We start from the raw sequence: 16,684 nt of genomic DNA, 5'->3' as shown, positions 1-16,684 counted from the left end.
CCAGATACATGGAGGAGGTCCTAGGCCCTGTCCCAAATGATGTAACAGCCTTTGATGATTCCACCATGCAGGGCTTCACCCTCCCTGGGGAGTGGATGGGGGTAGGATGGAGAGATCGGTAGGGGGCATGGAAGGATGGGAGGGAGAGGGAACTGGGATTTATATGTGAAATAAGATTGTTTCTAAAATAAATAAATAATTCTTTTAAAAATTGCAAATAAACAAATGTCAAGAATCAAATGGTGCAGGAGGTCAGAGAAAAATCATTGAAATTCGAATAGGAACATGAGATACAGAAAGTCATTTCAATCAAGAAAATGGACACTATCAAAGTCACAGAGGAGAGACTAATCATGGCACATGTAAGGTATTTTGGTAAAGTGTAGTGAAAAATAAAGTTAGATAGTTAGAATGGGGCCCAGTCAGCATAGGGTGCTTGAATACCAGGCTAAAGAAGGTAGATTTACTATGAAGTGATTCTGTGAAACAGGATGACAAATCTGGAGTTATGGAAAGAATAATGAGTCCTAGAACCTTACCTGTATTTTGGATGGGGATTATAGTAACAAAACCATCTTGCAGGTAATGTGCATGGATCCACCTTTCCAGGAAGTTTCCTCCACTTAAGACATTCATCGCACTGTACCCATGTCTGGTCAGGAATCTTCCTGAGAGAGGAAAAACAGAAATGTTATTATGCAGATCCTAGCTTTGTGCTTTGGCCTACATTTAACAGGTATGTCCTGAAAAGGGAAAAAATTATGTGGAAAATAGGCAAGAAATCTTATCATCTTGACATCTGAAATGTGTATATTTTGAGCAACATAGATAACTATACCAGATATGGACACAAAAATATTAATCTATGATTATTTATAGAGGTTAATAATAGTTATTCTAGAATTCTTTTTTTGAGAAAATAGGAAAATTTTACCTCTAAGATTTATTAACTTGAGAAACATTTCTATAAAGAAATAAAACCCATCAAATTGTTTTATTTGCTTGTCTAATCATGAACAAATTTTAAATTTATTTATAGGAGGCACAGAAGCATTGTCATCAAAATCTCTCCCCTACTTCCCTGCATGCTTCTGATTTCTCTTTTTCCTTTCAAAAACAGTCCTTTGAGTTTAGGGGTCTATCTCAGCATACAGCTTGCCTAGCAAGCACAAGGCCCAAGTTTGAGCTCCAGCCTCACATCCAACCCATGTGTTTATAATGCTGTGATCACAGTATTAGGTTGACATTCCCAACATAAATCATAAAAGGCAATATAATTTGGTTAAATTTCCTAACTACAAATGATGGCTCCAATAACTGGTTGAAATTATTAGGATAAACTCATTCAGAGTTGAACTCTTCAAATGCATATCAACCCTCATCAGTTCCAGAAGTGTGCAACTCAATCACTTGTAGATCAAAGTGAATTCATTCCCCATGGAAAGGAGTAGCATGTATGTGAGAGAAGGTATAGACAGTGTGAAAAGTTGTATTGGAGAGAAAAAAGGCTGATGAAAAGATACAAGGGGGAAAGAGGCACCTCAGGCCCATTTTACTACCAGGGTGGGTTTTGAGTATGTTGTATTCTACTGCTCTTCTGGACTATTCAATAAAGCACTGTGGCTCTTTTATGACTTCTTTCAGTAATTTTTCATTGTTTTAAATCCTGCCTTTTTATTACTACTTATAAAAGTAAACATATCCCATTATGGAAAATTAGAAAATAGAGAAATATATAAAGAAGAAAATAAAAGGTACTTGTGCCACTTAAATACAATGACCTCTCCTTTAAAAATTTATTTAGTCAAGTTTTCCCAGACTTTTGGCCCTCCCTATTGCTCTAGGTTGCTCCGGACTTGCAACCTTGAAGCTCTAAGCTCAGGTCTGACCTCTGCTGTCTGTTATTCCCACACAGCTACAGAGACAGAGCCCCTAGAGAGCAATTTCAGCAGAAGTGGAAGAGGAGAGGAAGGGACGGTCGTGTTAGCTTAGGTTTTACATGTATTTGCACAAAGAATGTCTTGCAGAAAGATGCCTGTATTATTCATGAGGACAAGAACACTAAAAGGCAACAAGTCTCTGCTAAGAGCTACAAACAGATCCTTCAACCTAGTTAGAAAGAAGGGCTTTAGAAATTCTGTTTGTAGTAAATAGGAAATTGAAGGAGCTGTACTATTTTGTCCTTGCTATATCCCTCCAGAAGATCTGGTTGCTTAATTTGAACCTTATCTCTAGATCTACTGTGTTCTACGTGTTTAATCCTGTGCAAAGGATGAAAGTTCTTGGTGTACTGGGCTTTATATCTGCAAAGAAATAATATCCGTGTACTGAGAGTTTTGTGGGTCATTGAATAAATTATTACATGAAAGGAAGTAAGAGCAATGTCTGGAATTTAAGTAAATAATAAATAATCTCTATTATTAAAATTCTGCTGCTAGAGAAACACTTAAAGAAATGTTCAATATCCTTAGCCATCAGAGAAATGCAAAACAAAATTAATTTGACATTTTATCTTATACACATTAGAAAGGCAAAGATCAAAAATAACAATAACAGCTTATGCTGGAGAGGATGCGGAGTAAAGGGAACACTTCTCCGTTCCTGGTGGGAGTACAAACTTGTAGTTTCTACTTAAAAAAATAGATGCCTCCCCTCATATGAGAGAGGCAGTGTAATCCTACCACCTTAACATTTAGTTTGGTGATTTTATAGCTAAGTGTATGTATGCTGATACTGTAGCTTGCCTTCTGGGCTGATCTTTGTCCCCTTACCTACTAAGGCATAGATCCAGTAACCTCTACTGTTTCTCTAAAATTTTCATTCTCTATTTCTGCTCCAAAATACCAGTTCAATCCCAATAAAATTTAGCAAGAATAAAAAGAAAGCAGGTTTGTTAACATATCTGAACACCTACTCTAATGGCTCAAAAATCATGGAGCCTAATTCAATACAAAGAAGTGAAGTCACTCACTTACCAAAGTGCACTCAACTATCAAGAAGCCGGTCCAGGCTTTCCAGCAATGAGTGTCTGATGTAAATGGCCATAACCCCCCCCACACACTATATTAGTCTCTTCTAAACTGACAGCATTAAACCTTTCACATTTATGATACAAACCACATAAGCCTAAATCAGAATGAAGAGGTAAAATGTTGTAATTAGTACCTGTGCTTTCTTATTGCTAGCTAACTAACATCCCTGGTGTGAAAAACACTATTTTACCCTTGTTTCTTCTATTTGATGAAAGGACATTACCCTTAATGTTTTCATAGTCTATATTCTATTACTTATGGTACTGGCCTGGATGTAAGTATGGTGTCAAAATTCTCTTGAGATGTTTTTTCCTTCCAATAGGCATTGAGCTTCTGGGTAAGAGCATTTATTATCGACCTGAAAGAAAATGCAAGGAATATGTCAAGGTTCAGCACTTGAGTAATATTTTATCTCTCAGAAGCTCCCATTGAACAGAATCCAGCAATTTAGAATAGTTAGCATAATTATGAATACCTACAACTTTAAAAACTAACATAGGATTCAACTGCCTTTGAGAAGTCCTATAATAAGACAAAAATGAAAACTATAACAGAAAAAACATACCATAATGTTAATATCATAATGATTGATAGTCACTTTGGTCATGAAGTTAAAATGGTTGTAAAATCCAAAAAAGCATAATGGTCTAGAATTTTTCCAAGGCTTATAGAATCATTCAACGAGTATGTTGTCATTGTTATTATAGACTATGACAGAATGACGACAGAGATAAATACTGATGAATTATTTAATTTTCAGATGATGATAGAGACATAATTCAGGATCAAATAGAAACATTAGAGGCTCATACACAAAACCTAATCTATTAGAAATCAGCCAAATATTAGCTTTATCTGTCATTATAGTTCCTCTGCATCCAAACAATAATCACAGCAGCACAGCACTTACATGGAAATGTTCCTTAAACATTTTTCTACAACACTATCATTAGAAGCTGAATCTGAGTTTGCCTTCTTGTCTAACAAATAATTCCTATTCAGTTTTATCCCCCAGGATTACAATGTAATGCAAATGTACACATACCTGGAACACAATAAACTTGAGAAATTTCAAACCTCTCTTCACCCTCTGGATCATTATTCAGTATCTTTGCAGATATTTTCTTCAGTATAACACTTCCTTACCACCACCTTACTCATTTTAAATTAGATTCTCACTACATACATGAGATTAAAATAATCATAGACAAGTTCCTGTATTAACTCATCCTTTTACTATTACCAGTACTTCCAGCTCTCTGTTAATAGCCTTCCCTCAAGTCATACACCAGCATATGCTTTGTCTCCTCCTCAAGGCCTACTTGATAAAGACAATTTGATGACCTTCTGGGAAGGTAAGTTTGAGACATGCTTAGATAATAACTGCACTGGAAGAATCTGCCTGACCACAGAGAAATAGAACTAACATGAAAAATGTTCCTTCAACATTTTCCTGCACAGTTGCTACAGGAGCCTGAATCTAATCCAGTTTATATTTAATGATCGGTATTTTGGAACACTAAGATAGTAAGCTGTGGTTAATTTTGGTCCATCTCTGTTCTTAGCAGAGTAATAGCTATGCATTCACCACCTCTAGTACCATAACAGAGAATCCTGCAAGTGTTCCACAAGCCACAGATAAGAACCATCATAGGAAAAAAGGTTGCCATCCTTCAAGGATAGTGTGCTCTCATTGCTATTATTTTTGATCACACAAGAGGCAAGTGGCCTTTTCTGTTACGTTCTCCATGATTACAAGTTTCTCCTCTCATTAAAATGATGTCCAGGAGATTCAAAATGATAGAAGTTCATTTTCACATGTTTTCCTGTTTGGGGAGTCAGATGTTAAAAACAAATACACTCAAAAGCACAAACACACATAGATACATGCACTTATTGATGCATATATATACACATAGCCACACATATATGCACATATAGAAAATTAGAACATCACTATAAATTTCCAGAGGAAAATTCAGGTTCAGAAAACAAGTGAGAAAACTTTAAGATTACACTATACCTGGTCCCTGGTACAGAGACAGCTTATAGCAAACCACACCACTGACACCAAATAAACAAAATAAAGAAAGCAAATCCTAGGAAAGGGTATGAAATCTCATTTCCAGAATTATTGTGTTATAGAGATCACAGTGAATACAAAGAAACACAAAAATATGGTATGATCAAAGAAAAATGAAATCCAAATAAAGTCTCAGGAAAAGATCTGGCTTAAAGATGCTCCAAAAGCCCAAAGAAGGTGTGAAGGAAGTCAAGTTCAAAGAGTTTTTTTGAACAAAATGGAAATGGCAATAAGAGGACAGAAAAACCTAAATCAATCAATCAATCAATCAATCAATCAAAACAAAAACAAAATGCAGAACTGAGTAGAATAGCTAAAACAGATAATTCACTTGATGGATTCAAAGGCAGGACAGACAGAAGAATCTGGGAGCTTAAAGAAATTACTAAAATTGAGGAACAATAAGAAAGAAATTTAAGAGATGGAAATAAAACCTAAAGGATGTGTGTGGCACCACCTGTGGTCCACCATAGGCACTGTAGAGGCCTAAACTGAAAAGAGACAGAGGCATCTTACATGTAGTCTCTCTGATAACCACAAGGAAATAGCTAGAAAAGAAACAAAAGAATTTAAACATTCCATTGCAAAACATCAGCTAAACATAAAATACAGCAATGTAGGAAAATGAGAGAGGCTATAAAATGTATTGCCAAATGACGGACATCTTCCCTTACTTTCAATGAAAATGGATTCAACCCAAATTCATAAATGTATGATGCAATATGATGTGACAAAAAGAATAGTGGTCCCTTGAGACAGTTCAGTGGGTAAAGCTTGCCATCAAGTTTCATGTCCTAAGCCTGCATATGCTCACATGTGTGCACATACACATAAACAGTTTTTAAAACAATAAAAAAGAATATGGCAGATTGTGGTGCCTAGAAACAGTACTACTATTTAAAAAAAAAACGTAAAATGAGAAAATTGCTTTGAAAGTGAAAATTGGCAACCTGGGATATTTCGGAGGATCAGGAGTTCAAGGTCATCTTTGGCTATACAGTGATCTTGAGGCTACAAAAGACCCTGTTTAAAAACAGAATAAAAGGAAAATAAAGAAATTTGCCTAAGGTTTGAGAAACATGCCAGAGTCTAAACTGCACTGAGCAGACTGTTAATAGATATATGGAGGGATGTTAACTAAACTGGTGAGGGCTCCAAAGGAAGTGGAGAAGCATGGTAGAGAAGAAGCTAGAGATTGCCTTAAAGACTGCCCAAATCATTGTAAGTAGAGTTAGAAATACAGATAGTAAAGACACTACTAACCAAGGCTCAGGGGAAATGAGTCAACACATTACTGGAAAATCTGAAATATGATCACAGCTACGTAGTCACAGAAAGCTTAGCAGAAACATGTCCTGTAGTTACATGGATAGCACAGCTTGGAAATGATGAATTTGTACGTTTGGCCAAGGAGCTCTCTAGATAAACTGCTGAAGCTGTGTCCTCTGGCTGGTCATGTAAAATGCAGGAGAGAAAAGATAAATGAAAAGAACTGATAATAGGAAAGGACCCAGAATTTGACAATAAAGGATATCAAAATGTACAGATTGTTAGGATTGTGAGCTCTGTGAATGAAGCGTAGGGTTGGACTGTCATTAGCTAATATCTCAGTCAGATCAAAAGGTCAAAATACCCAGTCACATACAAGGCTCTTTGGGACTATTAAGCATGTGACTCATGGACCTCCACAAACATCTCAGCTGAGGCCAAGAAGAGAAATAAGATTATCTAGGGAAGATCAGTCTAGAGACTTTGTTAAGTGGAATGAATATTCATCACATCCATGGAAGGCCTACAAGGTTTTTGAGATGGCAGGAGCACAAACACTTTCAGCTCTGATTACATAATAAATGGAGGGGAATATACAACGAAAGACTCATACTTAACTTTTACAAATATATGCATATAAGTAACGTTACACACACTGAGCAGGCTGTAATTAGGACTATGTAAGTATACACACATACATATGTGTATATAACGACTACTGAAAAAATAAGTCATGAATTTGAAAGAGAGCAAGGAGAGGTATATGGGAGGGTTTGGAGACAGGAAAGGGGGAAAGAAAATTATATGGTCATCACAAAAAATAAAATAAATATTTAAAAACGCTCTAGTGAAGATAACCTGGTGAAATTACTCTGCTATAAAAAATACTAATCTTCATGAACAGGTAATTTTAAGAGTTGAACCATAGCCCAGAAGGCGCTTCGGTGATAGGGAGAGTGTTGTAAGCCTCAGAAAATTATGCCTGGTCTTTGATATTTAATGGAATTTACATAGCTGCATTTATGAAATTGCTTGGTAACTGTAACTGTTTTCTTTCTTTCTTTCTTTCTTTCTTTCTTTCTTTCTTTCTTTCTTTCTTTCTTTCTTTTTCTTTTTTTTTTTTTGGTTTTCCAAGACAGGGTTTCTCTGTATTGCTTTGGAGATTGTCCTGGCCTAGAACTTACAGAGATCCGCCTGTCTCTGCCTCCCGAGTGCTGGAATTAAAGGCGTGAGCCACCAATGCCTGGCTACCTGTAACTCTTTTTCTTTTCAGTTTAAACCTCATTTGACACAGAACTTTTATATAACTGGTGTCCTGTGCATCTCCTGCTATTATATTTTAGCAGTAAAGTATGAGCGAAAGAGAGAGAGAGTATGACACAGGTAGAGAAAAATATTATCCCCATATACACCAGACTCAGAAAAATGTGATTAAGATATGAAATATGGGACTTCTGAGATGAAGACCCTTAGCTAAGACTTTAGACTCGGAAACTTTGGATGATATTGGGAATGGATAGGGCAATCACTTTTTGATTGTTGATGCACCAGAGGACAGACTGACAAATAAAATAATAGTCTTTCAAATACGTCTAGGTCCCAATCCCTAAAATCTGTGAATATCTAAGGTTATACACAGTAAGAGAGTTGCTGTTACTCATCGGCTAACCTTAAATTAGGAAAAGTATTCTAAAGGTCCAATGCAAGCACTTCCTTCAAGTGTGGAAGAGTGAGCCAGAGGAGTCAGAATCAGTGGAGTCAATGTGATTATGGAAGCAAGTTACTGGAATGATGCAATATGAGGAGGATGCAACTCATCACTGCTGACTTTGAAGTTGGAGAAGAGGGCCTTGGGCCAAGGAATGCTGGCAGTCTCTAAAATTGGAAAAGAAAAGGAATAGGATTCTCCCCTAGAGTCTCCAGAAAGGAAGACAGCCTGCCAACACCTTGATTTTTGCCCAGTGAGATCTGAGTCAGATGTGTAACCTACAGAACACTAATACAGTCAATTAGTGTTGTACTAAGCCACTAAATTTATGGTCAATTATTACAACAATAGAAGATGATTTCTGCTGTTTGTAGACAGAAGTTCTTGCCTAAAATGTAAATTATCATCTGGATCCTCTAAAACCATCAGATATAACTTGGCACATAGTTCAGAAATAGGGGTTCTAAGAAAAGGGTGTGCCAACAATAGCCTGGAAGGTAAATCTTCCTCACTGCCTGTTTTATGAACAAAATTGTACTGGTGCAATACTCACTCCTTTACTTACTGTCAATATATACTTTCATACTATGACAGAATTGAGAAGTTGGGTAAGAGACTATGTGGTCTACAAAGACCCAAATATTTCTCACTGGCCTTCTCCGAAAATATTTGTAAATCTCTGCTTTAGGATCTGGCCCTCCAGTAGCCATTTTGTTTGATTTTCTTCACTTCAGCACATCACCTTATCTCCATTTGCCCCTCAGAGTTTCTACCACCACAGTAGCTCATGCCACAACTGTACACCAGCATTCCCTTCCTTTTCAACATCCCGTATCCTTTAAGTTTGTAGTATTTATGTATACCTGTGGGTGTTTTCTCTGCAGGCATGCCTGTATACCACATGTGTGCCTTGTGCCCATGGAGGCAAGAAAAGAAGTAGTTGTTGGATCCCTGGGAGCTGGAGTTACAGACAGTTATGAGCCATCCTGTGGGTGCTGGGAATTGAATCGGGGTCATCTGGAAGAGCAGCCAGTGCTCTTAACCACAAAGCCATCTCTCTACAACTCCAATCTTCTATCTTTTAAGGAATACATCTTTTGTTTGTTAGCTTTTTTGAGACAAGGTTTCTCTGTGTAGTCTTGTCTGTCCTGGAACTTGCTCTGTGGATCAGGCTGGCCTTGAACTCAGAGATCCATTTAATGTATATCTTAAGTCATATCATCTATACCTAAAACTTTCCTTATCTGTATCATCAGAGCACTTTCCCTGTATAGAACCAAAGGGGTCTATGAGCCATTTCACGGCTATTTAGTTGTTTTCAGATGTGTGATAATCTATTATTACAAACGGAATGCAAAGTCCTTAAGGTAAGCAACTATGTTTGAAATTCTTTGGAAGATTCTACAAAACCTAGTCATTGTGTTATGTGTTAATGGCTTGCTCAGTTAAATGCTTTGGTTGCTTTTTTAAGGCAAAGTTGAGTCTAGAAATGTTTAAGCCTGAACCATGATATTTATAGCTAAAATCTAATATCCACATTGTTCAAAGTGATGTATTACAGATTATTTCTTCGTCGATATTCTATTAGCAATAATCGTGCCTCGGATAAACCTCATTGGCTACGATACTGCCACTGCACAAAGCTGTTGTCGATATTCTAAGTAGTATGATAGCTGCTTTTATCATTTGCACTTTTGAATCTGTAATACTGACAGGATGAATTTGTGATAGCAAACAATGTTCTCTTATTCCCCCAAATTCCCATTTTTGAAAGGGACAAAGGGAATGGAGGGTCTTGCTATGTAGATGAGGCTGCCCAAGAACTCATTATGTAGCCCAGGCTAGCCTTGAATTCACAATTGCATGGCCATAGACTCTGGGTGTTGGGATTAGTATCTGGTTTCAAATTCCCATGTTTTTATCTAAACTCTTTCTCACTTTGTATGAAGTTTATATAAAGGGCAATAGGCCTGGGGATCTAGCTCAGTAGTCGAGTGAGTTTGTGCTTGCTTATGCAAGGACCCGAGTTCAGTCCTCAGCATAAAGGCATAGGGCATGGTGATTCATTCCTATCATCATAGCACTTGTGAGATGTGGGCAGGAAGTACAAAAATTCAAAACTACCTTCAGTTGCATAGTGAGTTTGCAGCAAGCATGAACTATATGACATCTTGTCTTTGAAAACAGTGGGGCTAAATAGATGAAACTGGTTAAATGTGTTGCTGTTCTTGGAGAAAGACCTAGGTTCAGTTCTCAGCACACATACAGCAGCTCACAACTATCTGTAACTTCAGTTCCAGGGGACTTGATGTCATCTTCTGTCTTTCACCCAGCACCAGGCACACATGTGGTACACACATGCACACACAGGAAAAATGCCCATACACATAAAACAAAAATAAATATTTTAAAAGGAGATGGCATTGACACCCAAACTGGGTAATAATTAGCAAATTTATTATGCACAAGACTCTATGTATGTTAGTATTGTCATTCTGTTTTTCATAAAAATAAGCATACAGTAACTATTAAATTACTTAAGTAGAACTTCTACATGTTTCTAGAATGCCTTTATTTTAGCTCTCAGATTCATCAAAAAACAAAGGTCTAATGTAGCCAAAAATAGACTTTTTATGGTAATATATTGGCAACAATAATATGGAAAGCTGTTGAAACCTTTTAATATCTAACATTTGGATTTCATAAATATTATTTAGGTAATTATCATAAATTCATCACTTTGACTCAAAAGAAAGAATATTTGGTTCCATTAAACCAATGTTATTTCTAAACTTTCACATTTAGTAGACAAGTCTTGGTCAAGGTCTTCATTATGGGTCAGATTCACTTTAAAGGATTAATTTATTTGGATCCAGAACACACCATTGCCATAACCACTGATCAGCCTGAGTGACTAAAACCCAATTATGTTGAAATTAATTTGGAATTGCCACTCAAATCCCTATTTCTTTGTCAAACCCTATATCTAAAGTTCTTATGGTCTCATATAAATGAAGGAACATTTAATTAACTTTGTTGTAGCCTAAAGCACAAAAAACATTTCTGAGAAATGATTTTTCCTCCCACTCTCAGAAAAAGATACTGCTGGGATTTTAAATAGAATGATACCAAATGTTCTCATGTCGTCTCTTTCTTCATATCCCAAGAATACCCCCTACCTTTCTGTACCATTACCTACACTGTACTTTGCATAGAACAGTAATTCTCACCCTGGGGATGCAACCCTTTTGACAAACTGTCTCCAAAAACATGCACATTATGATTCATAACAGTAGCAAAATTACAGTTATGATGTATCAACAAAATCATTTTTATGGTTGGGGGTCACCACAACATGAGGAACTGTATTAAAGGATTGCAGCATCATGTTGATGAACCACTGGCTTAGAATACTTTTTATCATTAATTCACCTAGAACTTTTCATTCAAGTTTAAGCTAAATATGGTCTGTTTTGTGAAGCTTTTTTTGATTTTCTTTAGTAATATTTAACAGTTGTCCTCAGCCAGGTAGTGGTAGCAGGTAGTTTAATCCTAGCACTAGGGAGGCAGAGGCAGGTGGATCTCTGAGTTTGAGGCCAGCCTGGTCTACAGAGTGAGTGCCAGGACAAACAGAGCTGTTACAATAAGAAATCCTGTCTTAAAAAACAACAAACAAACAAACAAAAACACCTTAATTATTTTATGTGTATTTGTTTCATATTTTCATATACCGCATTTGTTCATAAAAATCAAGGGTTCTAAGTTTTTTATCCTATGTCCTTTACCTAATATATATGAGGTATCAAATCTAGGGTTACATGCATGCTAAGCTAGCATTCTATTACTGAGTTGTATCCTAACCCCGAACGTATTTTCAAGTTGATTTTAACAAATTCTTTCTTCAATTCCTAAAACATCCCTATTGGTAGGTGTCAAGTTCCCTTCTGATTCTGAACTATGCATCTTCCCTAGATGCTTTTGTGAGTGCACACATATCCACCTTGATGTTCCAACATTTCCAAAAGTTAACATTTCATTTGCTTCAAGAAAATTTATGGGACAAATTTCAATTCCTCTCCCCAAAATGTGCTCAATAACTGTATTCATTTGCTTCAAGATGAAAGACAAGGTCCTTCATTTGACCAGAAATCTTTTCTCAAAATATTTCTATATTCTGTAATTTCTAAAGGTAAAGTAGAAAAGAGAAAGCTCATCTCTAATCTTGGAAACTATATTTGCCATCATTCTCTGTTAACTTCTCCAGCTGGCTTTTAGTGGTGGTTTGGAAACTTCAGAGAGCAGGATGGTATCTAAGCAATTTATCTGAAACATCTCAGGTTGAGAGTGACTCACCGGTATTCCTTGGTGTACTCAAAGTCTTGTTTGTTGTAGGCAGGTTTTAGGAAATTGCACTCAACGACTCCAATTACTCCCACACCTTCTCCACAAGTTGGCTTAGAAGAAAATGTTAATTTCAACACATTACTATTGAAGGCCTAGAGGCATTTCCTTTTGATTCCAAAAATAATGGGAAAAGGTTACACAGTATTCATGGGTAAGGAAAGGCCATGAAGATGTAGAGGAACACATAGAATACACTTTAAAAGACTGGTTCCAGGCAAGTTCTAGAGCAAAGATTTTCTTTTCTTTTTCTTTTCAATTGTGGGAAATAGACTTTTTTCATATAATATGCCCCGATCACAGTTTCCCCTCCCTCTACTCTTCACAGTTCTTTCATTCTTCTCCACCTCCCATCCCATCCGGATCTGCCCCCTTTCTGCCTCTCAGATTGTTCAAACAATGATTCACAGATCCCTAGAACCCCTCAGCTCTAGTAGCTATCTATACTTCATCCACACAACTCCATTTTCATGTGTTTTATATTCTAGGGTTGCCAAGAGGTTCACTGGAATAAAGGATTTTACATTGCTAAAAAAGCAAGATTATGTAATAAGGTTCTGCAGAAGTGAAATGAAACCTTATTTAAAACTTAGAGGTGTGATATAATCACCACACCGAATCTTATAACATAGGCATTTCCATACATATATAGGCCACCAAGGAAACTACTAGAGTCAGAGGGGAAGTGCAAGAGATTTGGGGGGGGGGTTTAAAGCTTGCTTTACTCTTTACTAGAGAATCAATGAGTAATTAAACTGACACATAACCAGGAGTTGTTTAACAACTGGATGTAAGATGATGTAACAGGGAAAACCAAGATCTCACAGTTAATTATCCCCGGGATTTTATTACTGTCCTACTATGTCACACATAGTAGTGTGTCATTCACTGTGCCTCAGCCATCTAATTTTCAAAACAGGAACAAAGTGGTCACTTGTGGAAATCAGTACGTTTAATGATCACTAAATCTTCAAAAATAATTGTAACATTTGTGTAGTTTGGCTTATGAAATATTTCATATCATTTATCACACTTAATATCTTTTAGCCCTTAATATCTCAAAGGCCTTAATAAGGCGGTTGTTAAGATACATCATTACTCCAAACTGGTTATGATACTTGCAAGAGATCCAAACGTGATTTTCACCTGCTTATTCTGAGAAGAAAATCATTAAGGAGACAAACTCCAGAGGCTCCGGGAGGAAAAAAATGTTTAAATTACAAATTGAAAGGAAGAAAAAGAAAACCGTTTCTAATTTACTAGCATAGAAATTGAACCTCAAAGGAATTTCTTGATTTATCCAGGGATATAGCTTATAAATAGAAAACCCAGGGCACAAACCCTGAATTTTTTTAACCACTAAATTTTATGAACCTTCCAATATACCTTTATTGTCTCCACAAGATAATAATTAGAGTTATTTACATGTTAATAAGTTGATACACATGGTGTGACTGGTATACTGAACTCTATTCCTTATAATCAGATATCTAGCTGCTGGGTTAGGACCTGAGAAATGAGTTTTTTCCACATAGGACACCTCACATATTGATCCAGAATTTCAGTGTCATAATCTAACAAATGTCATGAGAAGGGTCTGAAAACCATTAATGTGTCTTATCTTTCCATAAATTTAAGATTCTCTTCCCATTCTTTGCAGGCATCTATGACAAAGCAATATTAACCACTCACCTTTAACTGGCAGCCCACCTTCTCAAAGGCCTTAATAAGGCGGTTGTTATGATACATCATTACTCCAAACTGGTTATGATACTTGCAAGAGAATCCAAACGTGATTTTCACCTGCTTATTCTGAGAAGAAAATCATTAAGGAGACAAACTCCAGAGGCTCCGGGAGGAAAAAAAATGTTTAAATTACAAAAAACAAAACCCAGCCAATGTCACTGCATGTGAATCAACATGAACTTTCTAGAAGGCATGTAAAAAGCAAGCAATGTCTTGCCCTACTTTTTTGCTTTTTCAAGACAGGGTTTCTCTGTGAAACATTCCTGGCTGTTCTGGAACTCACTCTGTAGACCAGGCTGGCCTCGAACTCACAGAGATCCGCCTGCCTCTGCCTGCTGAGTGCTGGGATTAAAGGTGTGTGCCACCACTGCTTGCTCTACTTTTTTGGCTGTCACAATGTGAGCTAGTTACTCTGCTCCACCATCTCTTTCTTGCACAATGGACTGAATCTCTGAAATCATGAGCTTAAATAAATCTTTCCGTAGTTTATCTTACTATGTGTCACAAAAATTAAAAAAAAAACTTTCAGTCTCTGTAAATGACAAGCTATGTACATCAGTACCATAGGACAAATGGGTCAGTAATGATGGAAACATAATACAATTGGTAAACTTAGTACTCTAACATTTGATTCAAAACATATAAAGTTTCTAAGCTCTAGGAACTCAAGACAAACTTCAAATAGGACCTTATTCCAAAACAGCAACAACAAAAAAAGGAAGTAAGGCAAAGCTTTCCCAAATCATCCAAAAGTCTCACACCATAAATTGACAGTTTAAAGATAGTGATAGCCAAATATTTTGTGCTGTACACTTTTAATGGACTGGAGGTACATTGTGGGAGGAAATGCATAAAAATCTGTATGAAGAGCACCGAGAGGAGTAAAGAGGAATAAATCAATCAGTACCAATTACCTTGTTCTGCACTCATCTCTGGAAAATAATTCCAGAATTAGGGGTTTCATTTTTGTCATGCCGATAGTGACTCTGTTTGACTAGAACTGTAGTATGAGAAGGTAACTGGATTAATAGGAAGCGGAGCTGAGATAACTATAGAATACATCATTGAAGCCAGCCTGATAGAAACCCAAAACAGTAAGAAGCCATACTCAGGAAAGGGACATATCGGAAAACAGAAGCTGGAAAACATGCAGTTAGAGGGACTCTGCTAAATGCACAGCACTACATGCTAACCCACATAAGGTGAAGTCATAAACAATTTTCTCACTTGCTAGCTCTGTCTCTAAGTTGAGCTTGTTTAAGCAAATTTCCTAGTAGAGAAGATATGTTTCCAAAAAGGAGAAAAAAATCCACTGTCAGTAATAACTACATAGTTTATTTTAAATAAGCAATTTCTAATCATGGCATGGCAGTAAAAAAAAAGAAGTAAAAATCTTATCTTTGACTTTAAAAATGCAGAGAACATGTCTATAGGGCCAAGAGTTGTATTCTTGACTACTGTAAAATAAAAAGGAAGTGTTCATAAATACTTGAGTTCTCGGTCTTCTGAAGACTAGTTTTTTTTCCCCCTCAAACCACCACCAATGAAGGCGGTTAGCTAGCATAGTGCATCTCAAGATTGTCCCTAGTATCTGAAATCTACTTACAGTGCAATGAAGTATAGAAAATAAGCAAGTGCTCTTCTGGGTGCCTGTCATTATGAAAAGGTTCCAGGAAATCCATGTTGAGCTTGTTCGTGATTCATCTCCTCCCACAAACACCTTTAATTTCCACTAATTCACATCCAAGTCTAAATCTGGACCAAGTACAACATAAGCTGTAAGACAACTTCAACTAAAAATTTTAATCAAATGTGGGGCTGAAGAGACGGATCAGTGCTTAAGAGCACTGACTGCTCTTCCAGAGGTCCTGAGTTCAATTCCCAGCAACCACATGGTGGCTCACAATCACCTGTAATTGAGATCTGGTGCCCTCATGTATGTATGTATGTATATGAATAAATAAATATTTTAAAAATTTGTATGTATGTATGTATATGAATAAATAAATATTTTAAAATTTTTAGTCAAATGTAATAGGAATATCTATGGATGCAATACTCAAATCTGGCTGCTCACTGGCATACCCTGAGGATTTACAAATAAATATATCTAATAAAAGGATTTCAAAGCCAGGTGTGGAGCCAGGTGTGGCAGCATATAATTGTAATCTTAGCACTCAGGAGATTGAGGCTGGAAGATCACCTCAAGTTCAAGGCTGGCCTGTGCTACACAATGAGTTTCAGGCCAGTATGGAATACAGTGGTAGGCCCTGTCTTGAGATAAATAAATACGTAAATCAACATTAGATCTTAAAATCTACTGAGCCTCGATCTTCAAATTCACATGACTTTTATTTAATAGTCTGCAGTCAGTTTCTGATAAAACTGGTGCAGGACACTTACAAAATTCTACCTTCAAGGGTAGTGTTTTAAAACTCAGTTTTG

At 36.7% G+C, this 16,684-nt stretch overlaps 1 protein-coding gene and 1 pseudogene across 2 annotated transcripts in view; both read right to left on the bottom strand.

Annotated features, from left to right (window-relative positions):
• Positions 1–16,684, bottom strand: part of Morc4 (MORC family CW-type zinc finger 4) — a 53,819-nt gene that overhangs the window by 18,343 nt on the left and 18,792 nt on the right. For both annotated transcript variants that reach the window (XM_027433665.2, XM_027433666.2), the window contains 4 exons: positions 14,186–14,305; positions 12,446–12,546; positions 3,301–3,390; positions 540–668 (listed from right to left, as the gene is read on the bottom strand). In XM_027433665.2, coding sequence (XP_027289466.1) covers positions 540–668; positions 3,301–3,390; positions 12,446–12,546; positions 14,186–14,305 — 440 coding nt within the window. The remainder of the gene's footprint in view (positions 1–539; positions 669–3,300; positions 3,391–12,445; positions 12,547–14,185; positions 14,306–16,684) is intronic.
• Positions 9,580–9,737, bottom strand: LOC113837838 (annotated as a pseudogene).

This window comes from Cricetulus griseus, chromosome X, assembly GCF_003668045.3.
Source record: "Cricetulus griseus strain 17A/GY chromosome X, alternate assembly CriGri-PICRH-1.0, whole genome shotgun sequence".
Lineage (NCBI taxonomy): Eukaryota > Metazoa > Chordata > Mammalia > Rodentia > Cricetidae > Cricetulus > Cricetulus griseus.
Note: the sequence above shows the minus strand (reverse complement) of the source record. Positions and strands in the feature narration are given on the sequence as shown.